The sequence below is a fragment of the Hyposmocoma kahamanoa genome, unplaced genomic scaffold (assembly GCF_003589595.1).
Source record: "Hyposmocoma kahamanoa isolate Upper Pololo Valley unplaced genomic scaffold, ASM358959v1 129, whole genome shotgun sequence".
NCBI classification, from domain to species: Eukaryota; Metazoa; Arthropoda; class Insecta; order Lepidoptera; family Cosmopterigidae; genus Hyposmocoma; species Hyposmocoma kahamanoa.
In genome coordinates, this window is record NW_020653460.1 from 2329286 (window position 1) to 2345969 (window position 16684).

The 16684-nt window shown below is 37.9% G+C and overlaps 1 protein-coding gene across 1 annotated transcript in view; it reads right to left on the reverse strand.

Moving 5' to 3' along the window:
* Positions 1-16684, reverse strand: part of LOC113240255 (dynein regulatory complex subunit 7) — a 205385-nt gene that overhangs the window by 4154 nt on the left and 184547 nt on the right. Inside the window, exons 3-8 of the mRNA XM_026477511.1 lie at positions 4046-4240; positions 3756-3917; positions 2643-2828; positions 2177-2444; positions 1837-1984; positions 486-595 (exon numbers count right to left, since the gene is read on the reverse strand). Of these exons, the coding sequence (XP_026333296.1) occupies positions 486-595; positions 1837-1984; positions 2177-2444; positions 2643-2828; positions 3756-3917; positions 4046-4240 (1069 nt within the window). The remainder of the gene's footprint in view (positions 1-485; positions 596-1836; positions 1985-2176; positions 2445-2642; positions 2829-3755; positions 3918-4045; positions 4241-16684) is intronic.

A 16684-nucleotide genomic window follows, 5' to 3' on the forward strand; every position in this document is an offset into this window, starting at 1 on the left:
CCTATGATTAATCATAGCTGTTACAAGAACAGTGTAATAATTTTACATTTTGATTATTTCTGCCGATAAAAACCTCAAAGTTTAAAAACTTATGTTTCATATCGGTGTAATTCATTGCAAAAAGTTTAGAAAATTAAAATCAAAGTTAGTATTGTTAATTGTTCATCATTGTTAATTGTTCTTTATAATTTTTGTTTTTATGTTTTCTTAAAAAATATCTTATTAATGCACTTTCTAATTACGGTATCTACGGTAATTACCGTTTCCATAAAATACTTTTGTCTTAATAACTCGAAAACTACTTTGTCTATTAAAATGTCATTTAGATATGTTGATAGTTTAGCTTATAGTTATTCAAATTTTAGTGTTATTGGATATAATTTCCGAGAAAAAGCAATGGCTACGGTAATTCCGGCCGACTGTGAGAATGGCCGAAATAAAACTTTTATTAAGTACAAAAAAATATTAATAATAAAGGTGCGTACTGATCAAATAGTCAGGCCTTCCATCAAGGAACTGCTCCTCTATTTGTTGTGCCACGTGATCGATTCTAACGAAATGCATCAGATCATCTCTATTCGAATACCATTCCCAACTGCAACAAATTGTTCAATTAGTAAGTAACCTAAAGTGCCTTATGTGCACTGTATACGCTCGTAGAAAGATCTACGGAATCGTAGCAAGATCTACGAATGTTTTGGACTTTGATTCGGAGCATTGTGGAAGATCAGTGCATACGTTAACAGATATAAAGCGAATGACATCAACTGCAGAATAACAGACTAGTGGAAATGGTATCAAGCAGCATAAGTATCAAAACCGGTGAAACTTTTGAAAATAATGGAACTTATTTGAATCCAGTAAGGTTTACTATTACTAACCTCGACATCGAAACTGATCATACTACATCTAATTCTATATAAGAACTATTAAATAATTCTGCCATCTCTTGTTGAGTAACGGAATTCCTAAGTCAGTCAGTTCATTGTTAGATTTAGGAGATCCGTTACTCAATGGCACATTATTCAACAGTTCTTATGTAACTGAGTTAAAGCTGGGAATCCCGTAAACATCAACTTTTGTTTGACATCTTCTCTGATAGGGACACACTCCGACACTATTCGAGTAGCAAAGAATTATGTGGAACATTCTAGGTCTGGGCCCATCCAGTCATAAAAGAATATTGTATGTACCTTAATATCAATGCAAAATAGGTGATTTTAATTTGTCATAATGGCACAAAATTATTAAATATTTAGAAAACAAGGTATACGTATAATTTTGTGAACACTTTCGACTTAAGAGAGCGTTATTGACGCACAAAAATGGTTGTGGTCAACAAACTCCAATAACAAACTGTTTTATTATTATGGCGCACTATAAGCTTATTTCAAAGGGCTGAAGACTGTACTTTGTTAATATTGCTCCTATTGTCTAAAATAAAAAAGAAGTCGGCGTCTTTATCAAACAGAATACATGGCAGCAGCAACGGCCTACTGAAGACTATCGCGGATAGGAGTGAATACCCCGTGATCCGGCATGTAATAACAACCACAATATCCGTAGTAAAATTTAAGTACTAACCTAATTATAAGCTATTTTTGTTACTAACACTTCATGGATCCCTGTTGTCCGTAATAAAGGTTTATTATTATTATTATAAATAAATAAGTACCCAGCCCAACTTAGTGAGGAAAGATGGTTCCTTGGTGCACGTGACTATCCAGATACTGTTTTAAGTCGTCGTCGGTGTAAGTATTAAGTGAAATTACATGCATGTAAAATAGCAAATCTGGGTCAATTTGAGAATAAGCAAAAGAACTAAATACCACATACGTGAGCAACAGGATTGACCAAGCATAATCGGCAAATAATTTAACCCTCTTGATGACTCCATCTGTTTCGGAGTAAGTTGCAAACTTTTCCAAAATCACCTTTTTGTAGTGGATCACTTTTTTGAAACCTGGATAACGTTGCGAAAAATCTGTAAAATTGGAAAAATTGGAATTTGACTGGACTTCAAAAGGATGGCAAAATTCTTTAGAGGCATGAGTTTAGTATTGGCTTTTGAAGCTTTTAGGCTTTAGTATTGACTTTTGACATGAATGTTTGAGTTCGTTCAAGGCCATAACTAAATTAACTTACGAATCATTATTTCTTTTCTAATCCAACTTACCGTCTGCAGTTATATCTAGCTTCTCAACCCAACTAGCAGGCATGTCGAGATGCTTCTCAGTATCAACACAAGTTCGATTATCACTGGTATCCACTCCGACAAGCTGTCTCCGGTAATTGGGTTCACCGGCAAGCAAGTGTTCCCAGCATGTAGTGTCTGACAGATCATAACTATGATGACTAAGATTTTGATCTTCGCCGAATGTATCGAATATCCCTTCTACAGAACTTTCCACTACCCTTTTCACATCCAAGACTTGTATATTTGCCTGTTGTGGAATATAAAGTTGCTTTACATTACAAAGCACAAACAGGGTTTTTCGTTTGTTTGGATAAAGACATTTTCTTTATTTTAATGCGTAGTACTTTTGTTGTATAACTTATAGATTGCTCCATGGCATCGTTACATAAGAAACAATTTTTATGGTTTCTTAACAGGACGTCTTAAAAAATGAATTATGACTCACATAATAATTTTCATGGTTATAGACGCTGTCAATTCGCTGGTACTGTGGCGCATCCAGTGGATAGGCATTGCCCTCAGCCGGTTCTATAAAGAACGGCTCTTCAATCCCCATCGGGCCAGGCAGCACAAGAACCCAAGCGTGAGTACGCCAGCCGTCTAATTCATCAGGAGGGGGCTGTTCCATTTCCTGTCGATCAGGAATTAAAGCATGTGTCAAAGATATTATAAATTCTTTATCGCATACATAGGAGATACAGAAAAAAAAGCCGGTATTCCTGTTTTTGAATATAAGTCTATCAGAGATCTTACTTAAGTCAGTGCTTACCTGCTGTGTTATACGAAAGGGCCACGGGAAATTGATATGACAGTCATGCAGTCATTGTAACATTGGGCTCCATTGACATTACTGCAGAATGGAATGGAAGCGAATTTTTGTAATCGTAGCATAAAGGACTTTACGTCCGAACTTTATTCCGTTCCGCGGATGTAAAGTGGGCTTTAATGTAAAGACGATAAGTTTTTTTTTTATATTACCAATTGAGAGAAAACATATTGATGGACGGGACAAACATGCCATGCTCTTTCACACTGCTCCGCGCTGCGCAACGGTGTGCGAAGCTGCGTTTTTAACGTTGTACAGAAGTACAGACAACACTTCTCCGAGCGGGAGTGCGGTACGCGGGTATTGTGTGCTTGCCCGGTCTTTAGAGGGAGCGATCCCTACGTGGCGCAGGGCCGCAACACCGCTGCGTCCACGCGGAGCGAACTAAGAGTTTCGCAGATCTGCGTCTTCGCACTGCGCGCGTGGATCCGTCGTCCTGCACACCGTTGCGTGGCGCGGAGCAGTGTTTTAATCGCCTAACAGTTGCAGTGCAGTTCGATCTTTGTATTAATATGAAAATTAATATGAAATTAGCTTTCCAGTATTTCAACACACACTAAAGATATTTAATTTAATTAATACATAGCTCGAATTTAATTATGACGTCACTAATTTGTATCATCGTTTCGTTCCCTCTAATTCTAAATATATATAACTGTTTATTATAATTTCAATTCTGTTTACTATTTTTAATTGATGGTCTATTACCATCAATTAAAAATAGACACTTACGGCAATTTTCTCTGCGCGTTCTCGTTCCTTCTTCTCTATTTCTTTCTGCGCTTCCTCGGCTGCCCTGTCGTCCATCAACTTTACGTACTTAGAAGTAAAATCTGGCAACGGTACTAGCTTGTAGCGAGGTTCTTCTTCTGGTTCCGGTTCCTCTATTACCACCTTAAAAATCGTGCAAAACTTATATTGTTATACAAGGTTATTTGTTAATGTATTAATAACCTCGCAGGACTGTATTACTAACATAATAAACTACAACTTTTGTGTATTTTATTTTACTACTGACTTACCGGAGTTTCATCAGGAATATCAGGGCATATGGTCCTATACCGGATATGAAGACACGTATCTCTCTTGGCGCAACCAACGACCACATATGCGTCGTATGTAGCACCCACCAACCAGGAGACCAGTACGTTGGCAATCTCAAAGGGATTGCCTTTACGGCGTATTAAGACTGAGTACGACGACAAAATTCGTTCCGGCTGGAAAGTAAATTATACATATAAGTTTCACTTGCATAAATAGAAATTTACATCAGAAAATGGTATATTCTTAGGAATTATAGTTTCGGTGAAATGAGGAGTGTGGATGACAAAAAAAAATCACTAACAGTCACGCTACATGACGCGTTGCGTCGGCATTGGGACGACGTTGAGTTGTCACGCTGCGTCGTATTACATATAAATAAGGACGACGTTTCACATGGTGTGGTGAAACGAAACGTAACCTCAAGCAACTTGTACGTTCATATCACAGCGGCGCGGGCGGCGGCGCGGTGTGACGACGAAACGCCCGTGTGGCATCGGTCTAAAAGGGCCGATTCACTATGTAGTTGCAACTACATTCAAAGTTCTACATCGCGCGGCAGACGGCTGGGCAGGCTGCAGCGCAGGATAAGGAAATGGGCCCCTCTAAACGGCACAGTCAAAGACGGAACGTGTATCTTGAGTTACTTCGATACATCCACAGTATTACAAAGTGACACAGCCAACACAAGATACAATGTACGCACAAAACTTGCGTACATTGCGCGCAAACGTTTGTCTTATGTTGGATACATCCACAATATTGCAATGTGATATATCCGACATTATGACACAATGTACGCACAAACCTTGCGTACATTGCGCGCAAACGGGAATGAATGAATTAATGAAGTCGCAGCCTGCAAGCCAGCCTGCAATCCTGCAATGCGTCGTGCGAGGCTGCATACGTGGGCCATACGCAGATAGTGTGTGAGCGGTCTCCTGCCTGCGCGGGGGATTGCCATGTAAATAGTGAACAATTCACGCAGACGACGCGCAGATGACGCGCGTTAACGCGATTCAAACGAGATTCAATCGTGTGGCTCTAAAATCAACAAAACCAATAGAAGACAAAAGACAATAACGAACATTGTCTAAAAGTCCGAACGAAGTTTGGACCCATCAAAACGATGGTAGAAGGCAACCATGATAAAAACGGTGAATGGAATGTCGTTCGACGTAATGGCAATGAATGTGTAACATTTAATATGTTACTATACCTTTTATTTGATTTTTCTCATTGAAAGCGGGATTCAGCAAAAAACGAGGATCGGCGAAGAAAAGATAAATACACAAAAATATAGTTAGCGATTTCCAACTGAGTCAAAACTGACCTCGGTAATATTTATTATAAAACGTATTGAACGCCATCTCTTATCAACCAAAAGAATATTTGCAACTCTCCCCTATTTTAATATTATTGTAAGAGTTTAACCGACCAACCCCAAAGCTACAAGCTAACAGCTTTCCAAATACAAGTATAGATTGCGCCACTAGTACGTTTTCAAATCAGAACTGGAAATTTTTACAACATCCGCTATTTTACAATACTTTTTAGCATAATATTCTTTAAAAATAATTTATTTCATTATTTACTTTTAAATAATTATTTGATTAATTCGTTAATAATTGTATTAAATAGGTAGTAAACGATCACAATATGACAGTCAAGTTATTCGAAAGAGGTAACGTGTCGACATAACCATACATTTTTCATTAATATTATTTATTTATTGAGCATTGGCTGTAGAGCCATCTAAAAAGGTAACAAATCTTAAGGAACTCTAACCGTAAAGTAAGTGCTTAAACTAAAAATTAATTCGTGTAAAAACTGTAACTACAAAAACCCGGTAATAGTATGTTCTTTCTCAAAATTTTATTTTATTTATTTATAGAGAATTGGTTACAAAAGCCTAACGCTTCACGTACGTAAAACGTACTAATACTTAAAAACTAAAAATAATTTGTATAAAAACTGTACGTTTGGAACCCCCAAACGTACAGTTTTTTCTTAAATTATAATACTGTATTGTCACAAAATTAAAAAAAAAACTAAAAATTTTAAAATCAATGTTTTTTTTTAATTTTCACAGCCACAAGCTTGATTACAATCTTCTGATAGCCACTCTCCTTGAATAGCCCCATACTTGCACCAATTTATTGGTTTGGGGAAACACAGATGATAATAATAACAAATGATAAAAGAAAATATGGCGGGTTTTAGTAGGTACAGTTTTTACACACGTTAAAAATTTTAGTTTACGTATTATTACGTTTTGAATTTCTTAATTATTTGTACCTGTTTAAGTTGGTGACGGTCAGTGGCTGTAGAGCCAATTCTCAATAAATAAATAAAACAATAAGTAACTTTGTTATAATCATTGTTCGATGATTTTTTTATGTATCATGTTGTATTTTATGCATTTTTTACTAATTAATACTTGAGCGGCAATAAATAATTGTTTTAATTATTTTTATTATCTACTGACAAAACACGACTTTTCAATTTACAAAGTTGAAAGTTGCTATTCGAGGCTACAAGTTGATAATTTTAACGGTAAGACGGTTTATACAATTCGTTAAAGTCTCTCAGTGAAAAGAGGGACTCATCAGTTTATTGTTGTGAAAGGGAGGCAGCACCCTCCGACCTCCACGTCCTCCCATTGAATGAAATCAGAAGTTGAGTGAAACAAAGTCTGGTTAACTTTTCCGAGTTTACTTTCACTTTTCGCGTGAAAACTTTTTAGTACTTTCACTATTGGATTTTCTTCTGTTCAGCGAGATTATTTCTATAATTATTGTAATTGATAAATTTCTACTAAATTAATTAAATTATCATATTATAATGTTCCACTTGCTCGAGTTACTCTTGGTATACAAAAGCCACTTATGATCTTAGTCAAGAGTGCTCTTATCACAAGAAAATAAAGTACATACACACGGCGTTCCATACACACGCCGTGTTTCACTGATGTGCGTTGAAGACACAACATTTTGTTTTTAATTTATCAAGGCTTTGGCAAAGCCATCACCCTAAATATGAATTATTATAATTATTACAGAGTTTTAAATGTAATTAAAAAAAAACTTCTACTACTACTACAGTATGAAAGTTAGAGAAAGAAATTAAATATAAACAACTTACAATATTTTAAAGGTGCTATTTACAAATTCAAATATTACATTATATAAACTTGTGTGTTTTAAAAGGTCTTGTACAGTACTGGGAATTGTTTTATATTCAAGAAGGTCTTGAGTTAAAGAAATAAGTAACAGACGTTGTAAAGAAAATTGTGGGCAGTCAAAAAACAAATCATTAAGGTCACAGTAATTATGGGAACAATATGTACATAATGAGTTAGTATTTAACTTTAACCTAAATAAATGTGCAGGGATCTTCTAACTAAGATTCTTCTAACCTATGCGAAGTCTGCTTATAGTCGTTATAAAATCTCTACCTATATATGTGGGATATCTCTCAAATGAAGACACAACACTTCGATATCTTAGATAAGGAACAAAGTGCTCTGACTACGCAATAATTCAGCAGGGGTTCTGAATAAAATTGTCACTGTATGGTTACCATAAACACATTTTAAAAATATAAAGGTTAGGCTGCATGGTCTAAAGATTTTTGCCTTTCCGCAAGGCAAAGTACACAACATTATATATATAAAGCTACAAATACTGACTCACTTAGAAAAATAGAACGCATACTTCCCAATATGGTGGAAAAAAGATATTTATACCGTTGTATGAGGATAGGCTCCAAGGCAAAGAGAGAAGAGAGAGAGGCAATGAGAAGGCCTGAATTTGGGAAATGTAAACGAGTGATCAACGGCCTGCAAAAACTATAATACATGGGGGGATTTTTGTGAACTTTTATGAGATATACCTTGCTCAATTTCTGCAGAAAGTAAATAATGTTCGAAAATCAAATAAACAAGATAGCCGCCATACAAATTTCGAAGACTTCTATAATGGAAACTATTAGAGGTAGGTAGAAGGTGCTGGAAGGAATGTCATAGAGGGTAACAGTGGTCAACTGCCTGTGTAAAAAAATTCAAGACGGCGAATCCAAAATGGCGGCCGAAGAAAAACTTGCTTCGATGCGGCTGAAAATTGGCATGCAGGAGTCTTTAGGAGTCCTTAATCATAATTTGGGGTCAAAAGTTTTTTTTCGCCATTTTTTAAATATGGCTGCCATATAAGTCTTTTTTTCGTTAAAAATAGCCGCCGAATGAGACTCGCTCTGTTTCAGCTGAAAATTGGCATATGGAGGCCTCTAGAAGTGCCAAATAATAATTTGTGCTCGAAATTGGTTTAAAGAGCTATGTTAATTTTTTTAAAGTCATAAGTGCCGAGGCCGTAGGCCGAGGTCTAGCGAAGGGCGAAGCCCGAAGCGTCCGCACGCCACCTTACGTAGGTAGTATACGGGGACTAGATTTCACAATTGTTCAAAATGTAAGACATACTTCCCGATGTAGTGGAAATAATATTTTATTTACTTATACAACTTATAGCGTTGTTGTATCTCGACTGTCTCTCTGTTAGACTCTTTTTAATTGGAAGCTATGCCAAAAAGAGAAGTGTTTAGGGAAAACGCCAGACAATCACTTCAAATTTCTGGTCTCAAACTAGGGAATTTCCTGTACTATGAGTACCAGATTAACGATAATTCTGAAGGCAATACCCAGAATACCCTGACCAGGAACTACTTAAAAAATAATTTTTATATAAATTGGCTCAAATAAGGGATCGAATCTGGAACCTCCTCATCAAGCGCCCATAGTACTAATCACTGTGCCACCGAAGAGCATAACGCACACCACGTAATCTGAAAGCGACTACGCGCCGCAGGCCGAGCCCGACCCCACCGTAGGTGGGGTATAGGGCTCGTAATTTATATAATTTCAACAATTCGACTGTATTTTTTTCTTTTACTTAATTTGTTTTTCTTTTTAGTAACTTATTACTTTATAAACAGTGGCGGATTTGCCCTAAGGCCCTGTAGGCCCGGGCCTAGGGCGGCCAGATTTAAGGGGCGGCGAATCGTGACAAAAAATTCACTGATGATGACAAGAAATAACTGAAAGTACCTAATATTCTAAAGGCTCACGCATATTATGGCTGGCCGCACTGAACCGCATCGTATAACAATAATCTTCCTAAATCACTTTCGTACATTTTATGTATAAAATTACCTATATATAATTAACTTATCTATAATGTAATGTATAATCACTGAATGAATGAACTCATAGTCAAATAAATAAAATCTAAAACCGTTTAAAATGTTTTATTTAAATCTGAAACCTCCGAAAACGTTATAAACTAGCAGCTATTATAGTTACTAAATTTCTGAATCGATTTCGATAAACTTACTTCGCTGGCTCAGCGACCCGTAGTGGATCTTAGCTTCCGACAAAGTACGCCATTTCTGTCGGTGCCATTTCCTCTCCCATTCTTTCCACATGTCCTAGCCAGCGAAGTTGAGCAGATTTTATTTCCCCGATTATGTTCCGCTCAGACACTAGCTCTTCTATCTTTCTATTGAATCTGGCCCTCCTGTTCCCAAATTCTCCTTTGACTGGTCCCAGAATCTTTCGAAATATCTTCCGTTCCGTCACTAATAATTTGTGTTCTTCCTTCAGCGTTCGTGTCCATGTTTTCCACCCATACGTTAAGATTGGCCTAATTACTGTTTTGTAGACATGGGGGTTGTGCGGCGGGCTAACACTTCGCTCACATAAAAACCAAACTGTTACGAAACCGACAGATTTCGACAAAAGTTGGCAATAAAGTTAATTCATTATGTAGTCTACCAGTATATGATAAGTGCTGAGAAATGGGTGGCTGGTACTGACTACTACATGGCCTGGGGCCTACGGCGGCCAAGGCTGCAAATCCGCCACTGTTTATAAATAGTATGCGGAAGGCCCCCGGGTCGAAAATGATATGTATTTTGCAACTAATACCCACTTTGCCTGGCGTTTTACGTTAATTCCTCAACTATGGATAAATATAATTGGGTAGCTCATTTATATATACCTAATATTAAGTGACGGGACGAACAATTCGTGCGCCTGACGATAAGCTACACGCCTGTCCATGACAGTTGCACTGCCCCTCAGAGCTATAAATCGCAAAGATCTGAGGGGCAACTCAAATAATGCAACACACAAAAAAGACGTTCGTCTCATCCCACCTCAAATACATTGCATATTTTCCAAACAAACCACCGCTTCAGGCTCTTTACAGGTGCCATGGTCATGGCGGCTGACTGAGATGGTAAAGTCATCAATCAGTTGTGTCTAATATTGATACCAACCACCCTATTACATAATTTACAAAAGTTACCAATTTATAAATTACATAACTGTACCCATGAGAGTTTACAGGCGACGGATGCGCTCCTACTCGCTGTTTAAAATGGCGCGCGGCCGTAAAAAGCGCTGGCAAGCGAGTTTTTTTTATAATACAACTGACTGGACGGGACGAGCAAGCACGACTTGTTGTAAGCGACTCGTCTAACCTTAGCAGTTGCAGTGCCACTCAGAGCTTTAAATCGCATAGATCTTAGGGGCACTGCCACTGCGCCCGTCTTCCTGAGGCATAAGTTAACAAGACCCATGTGCCTGTAATTTCACCAGCACCTTTAGCGCCCAGTTAGACTAGGCGAAAGTTTTCACCACGCCTTCATGTACATTAATGGCGAATCTGTATTCTATTTACTAGACAACAACATTTAAATTCCTGCCGCCGTCCGGCCGCCCCGTAGACCAAATTCAAGCCAGCCTCGCCCGCGTGCCCGGGACGCTCATTTAAGTTAAAACGTAAAAGCGAAACAAATAGGGCGTATTTTACCATAACAGTCGCACGCGGTCGCTGCGCGGCGGCAATGCGGGGTGAGCGCGATGAAGGTCGTGTCAAATAAATGCGCCCTTTGTCCTTCCAAACCGGAACACAGTAATGCTGACATTACAGCTTGGCGGCATAAATAGGTAAGGTGGTAACACTTCTCTGGACGAACTCTTTCACAAGGAGTTCTAGTGGTACTAAAATGTATAGACGTAAGTATAGATTGTCATGTCTGTCCACGGTACTACGGTAGGTACTGATACTCTTTGACCAAATTCAACACTAAAACAAAACACTGTCACTATTGATAGTGCTTTGTTTGTTTGAAACGTGTAGTTGCTGTCTATAAATTTAAGTCGTTGGTATTTATGACATTTTGTAACTATCCTATTTAAGCATAAAAAGTTTTCAAGCAACGTCGTTGGTAGAAAGGATCTTTAAATCTTTCCTCATTGTGAAAGAGTTCATCCAGGGAAGTGCTGCCACCTTACCTATTTCTGCTGCCAAACAGTAATGGGAAGCGTTACTGTGTTCCGGCTCTAAAGGTAAACGGTGCTGGTGAAATTACGGGCACATGAGACTTGTCAAGTTATGCCTCAAGGTGACAAGCTTAGTGGTAGTAGGTATCCTTCAGATCTTTGCGATTTAAAGCTTTGAGTGGCACAGCAACTGCTTGTTCGTAGCGTCACTTGGTTTCGTAAAAAAAAAGATGTGGCCTTAATACACAACTGCTCTCAATGTTTCAATTGCATAACATTTTTGATCTTTCCAAAATAATATATTAACAAAATGGACTGTATATCGTCTGCAGTAAATGATTTTTCTTCTTAATTTCATTAAAGTATTTTCCTATATATATTTGTTCACTAATAAATACATATGTTTGCTGTCATATCTGTCACCCTATTAATCGTAAAAAACTTTGCCAACTAGATGTGTCAAAATTTTACTGCAGTAGTTCTTCATATAGAAGTTGGAAATATGTATATATAAGATTTCGTACTTTGTTATGCTAAAGGCTAAGAGACGTTAATTAAAGATCAAAGGATTGTTATAATTTGTTGGTTTCTAATATACGCACACACGCACACACTCAACAACAAATTACAATACAAAATTGTCAATTGTATTATATGCTTACTACAGATATCTACCAAAGTTTACCACTTTGCAATAACGCTGCAGTGCCTAGAACCATACTCCCTGATACAATATTCCGGGGGAAAGCGACTACCGAGAATACTAACACCGCAGAGCGCGCGCAAATTAGACCGGGCTGCCTCGCTTTGAGCTTGACCAAGCGTTATACGAATCTCAAAGACACTAGAGATGTATATGTTCTATTTAATCGACATTGCATCTAGATATATCACGGTGCGTGAATAGTAAGCCCACGAAGCACGCGCAAATTAGACTGACTCGCTTCTTTTTGAACTTAGTAAAGTGTTATTCGAATTCCAAAGATACTAGTGCTGTAGTAGTTCTAATTTATCGTCACTGCATCGATAGATGTCTAGCTACATGATACTTATATCGCACAGCTACACCGCGCTTTGAGCTTGAATTAAAATTGTTCGAATGTGAAATACACTAGTGTTGTACAAAGTGATTCGTGGGTACTGACACCACATAGCCGTTTACTTTGAAATTGACCCAGCGTTGTTCGAATCGCAAAGACACTAGTAATGTGATTTATCGGTACTTTATCTGTAGATGTTAAGTTACACGGATAATAACACTATTGATTGGAAGTTCAACCAAACCACTTTGAACAGCTTGACAAAGCCTTATTCGAATTCCACAGAGACTAGTGCTGTATCTTCTCTACTTTGTCGGCACCATATCGATAATACGTACTAACTGCATACAGCCGCTTCGCTTTAAGCTTAATCAAGCGTTATTTGGGTTTCAATGTGGCGAGACAGGTTTTTCTATCAGTTTATCGACATTACTATTACACTACCTTTATCGATAGGTATACTGTGTAGAGTACAAAATTGTAGATGCCAACCTTTATACAAATGAGCTATTGACGAGATTAGGCAAGTCAAGACAGCGTGTTTAAAGGCAGAAAACAGGTGTCTCATTTAATATACGCAAAATACGTCAACAACGTACAAGTCTTAAAGATGATTGACTAAATATGGATATACTTTTACTTTTAATTTATTCATATAATGACATGCTCACATTAATTCAATTTGTAAGTACTTCAATGAACTGAAAAGGGAAAGTAGAATCGACGAATGATAAATGTCAAACCTACAACAGCCGAAGAAAACAAATAATATAAATAAGGGCTCTTACGAGCCTATATCATATAAAACCACTTTCTCATTAAACCAAGTTCGTTGCAATGTACCAGTATCGGGTTCGAACATACGTAATTTAATTATCGACAAAAAGCGTCGCGAACAAAAGGCCGCACCACAAAGGGGGTTCCAAGAACGGCAGTTCGCGCGAGTGATTTGCGCCACCCGCCGCCGCCGCTACGCCGCCGCCGAACGGTCGCGACGCGGGTTGGGGATGTTACGCTTTGTGCTGCAATTTTCTATCGATATCGATATTTTTTTTAAATGGAACTTCTAGTTTATGAAAAGGTGGGTGTGTCATAAGAGTTATAATGTTAGTCAAGCTTAAATACTACGAAGGAACTTTCGCTTACGATTGTGGACAATTTCAACTATGTTTCTTGGTGACGACGAAAGCAAGGACGAGTAATTATAGTTTTGTTATTGTTTGTATTTTGAAGTTTACTAAATATCCCTGCAGTTTAGCACAACGACGGGCCCGATGAAACATGTCCACGTTCGTGTCCTTTCCCAGGATCGTGGGGAGCTTCGACATGGGCAAACAAAGGAGTGTTTTTGTGACGCGGCGCCGCCCTCCCGTGGCGACCGAGCGTGTCCGTGGCGACGAACGGCTGCGAGCCGCGGATCGATATCGCTCGAGATCTCGGCCTACGCGCCCCACGCGCCGGCCATTTGCCTACCTCGACGCCTCGGGCTCGTGTGTACATAACCCGCCACCCACATACCCCCCCAGCCGATACACCCCCGCAGATTACCGCCTACAAAGCAAACTTCATTGGTACGTGCATGCAATGTGCGCAAGGAGCTCGAATTGCGCCTCGGACCGTCGTCCGCCCAGATTGCTTTGATATTCTACGCAGTACATAGGCAGGTCGAAGCCGAAGGCTCTCGAATACAGTCTCCACCACACTACATAAAGGCACATGTACACTGCTCGCAATCACGTTAATTACTCAAGCGATGGCGAACACGAGACCGGTATTATCATGGACACAAGCGCTCCAAATAATCACTGAAACTGTGTCGCCGAATTTGTTCACAATGAAACAAAGACCTTTGAGACAAAGCACTCGGCTGATGCTAGAATGTACCTACTTATACAAAACATACGTTAAGATTTAGATTTTGTTTATGTATATTTAACGACCTCTGTGGTCGAGTGGCAGGCCGGTTTTCATGGTGTCGCCATCTCTCGGGGTCCCGGGTTCGATCCCCGGTATATATATAGGCGTTAGACGTCCGATTTCCATAACATAAGTGCTTTAGTTACTTGCGTTGGGGTCAGGTCTATGAATATGTTAGAATATTTATTTATTTATGGTTATTTATCATATTCAAGTCTTTTATAAATATTTTAGTCTATAAATCTTGGGCCTAGATTCTGACCACAATATAATACAATATATTCGTTTATTTTCTTCTAACATGGTATAACAAAAAGAAGACAATACCAGTACAAACATGATTCGCATTATGTCAAATGACAAAATCTTGATTGCCTACTATAATAATATTTAAGAAAGTCGTCACACCTTACAATTTGTAAAAATCATGTAAAATTACTTTTCTACATTTTTATCCAACCTAATTATAAAAGATTATGAACAAATAATATTAAATTTAAAAGATTATGTACCTAACTTAATAAAACCCTAACAAATCGGTACCCATTTCCTGGAATTTTCCCATAATCGCCTTTTAGTGACACGTGATAAAAGCTTTATTTACAAATGTAATAATACTACAATACAATACAAATGTAAATATAAATTAATCTTCTCTATATACGACATTAAAAGACATTCTCAATAGAATAGCACAAACATGCAACCGCGACGTGGGAACGTTGAATATGCGGGTGGTTTCAATCGAACGCTCGAGAGGGTCGTAAATCGGCCAAGTGCAGTCGCGAACTCCCTCCGTCCTCCGCGAAAGAGGGAAAGTTCACATTTGCATATTGGCCTCGTAGCAACTTTGAGCGAACTTTGAAAGTCGACGTCATGATTTAGCTATAAATGTCGTGTAACACTAACAAAGTTGGAATACCGAGTGTACTGATTACAAAATTGGAGTTTCTTCGCTCATTGAATTGCATTAAATTTTAAATGCCTTTGTTTTAATATAAAATATAACGTAACGTCAAGGATATCTATATTTACACACACTCATATTTTCCTAACATAAACATTATATAAACGCAACATATACCATGTTATATTTACTATTTTCATGGATTAATATTTCAAAAAGTCTGTAATCTCCATAGTACAGATCGTAACTCTGAAAAAGGTCAAAATCCCGTCTTATGTCTAGATGGCGCTGATCAATAGCCTGCAAGTAGTTTACATTATATAAATGGCCGTTTCAAACAAACCAACGTTTCGGGCCCTTTAAAGGTCCCATGTTCACGGTTGACTGAGGTGGCACAGTCATCAACCAGTTATGCCTAATATTAATGCAAACCACCCTATTTTTACACTATAGTTACAAAAGTTGTTAATAAAATTCTTTATTTTTAATTTTACAAAGAAACTTTCCAATTTACGCTACATTACGTTTTACAAATTATTTTATTGAATGAATTTTGATTAAGTTAAATTTATTATTACTTAATAATAGAAATTAGAATAAATTAAAACATATTAATTAGTATAACAAATATACGCGATTTAAATCCGGAAAAATAGTTTCATTTCCTATGTGAGCTAAAATTATTTTCTGAACTTTGATAAATGTGCGTATCAATAGATGGCGTTGTGTGTTACAACTTAATTTATAAACTAACACATGGCATGGGTAGATGGCGCTAATCCCAAACAAAAAAGAACAGCCGGCATTATCCATTACAATCAGTACAATTAGCATCCTCTAGTTGATTTGTTCGTTATCACTAGAAAGTTGTTATCGCTAGAGTAGCTTTGATAAATTTCAGCTCGTCAATGTAAAACAAATTAGTTACAATAGGTATTTGGTACACGCCGCGACATCTAGTGTACCAATAAGTCCTATCGAGTACTAATAAGATCTTGTATCGCGATCAGCAGTCCTCTTGGGCCATGATCCATGTTACTTTAGAATGTAACATTAAAATCTCAAAATTATAAACAGCTCATTGAGAGGCGTGTGTACAAAATCCCAGTGCGCCCAGTTCGAACAACTTTTGCAACGCGTCTTCCACTTTTTCTTTTGTCACACATCTATAACTTTCATGTCGAAATTTTCCCCAGATTAAAACAATGTCTACACAGGAGGTGAAGTGTCTGACTGAGTCCTGGCTAATGGAACTCGATTACCACCAAACACAAAGAATAATTACGATAATTAATTAACTTCCCTTTATACTACATTCACTAACACCACATCCTCACAAGCACAAAAACACGCTAAAGCACAACCACAGAACACACACACACACACACACACACACACACACACACACACACACACA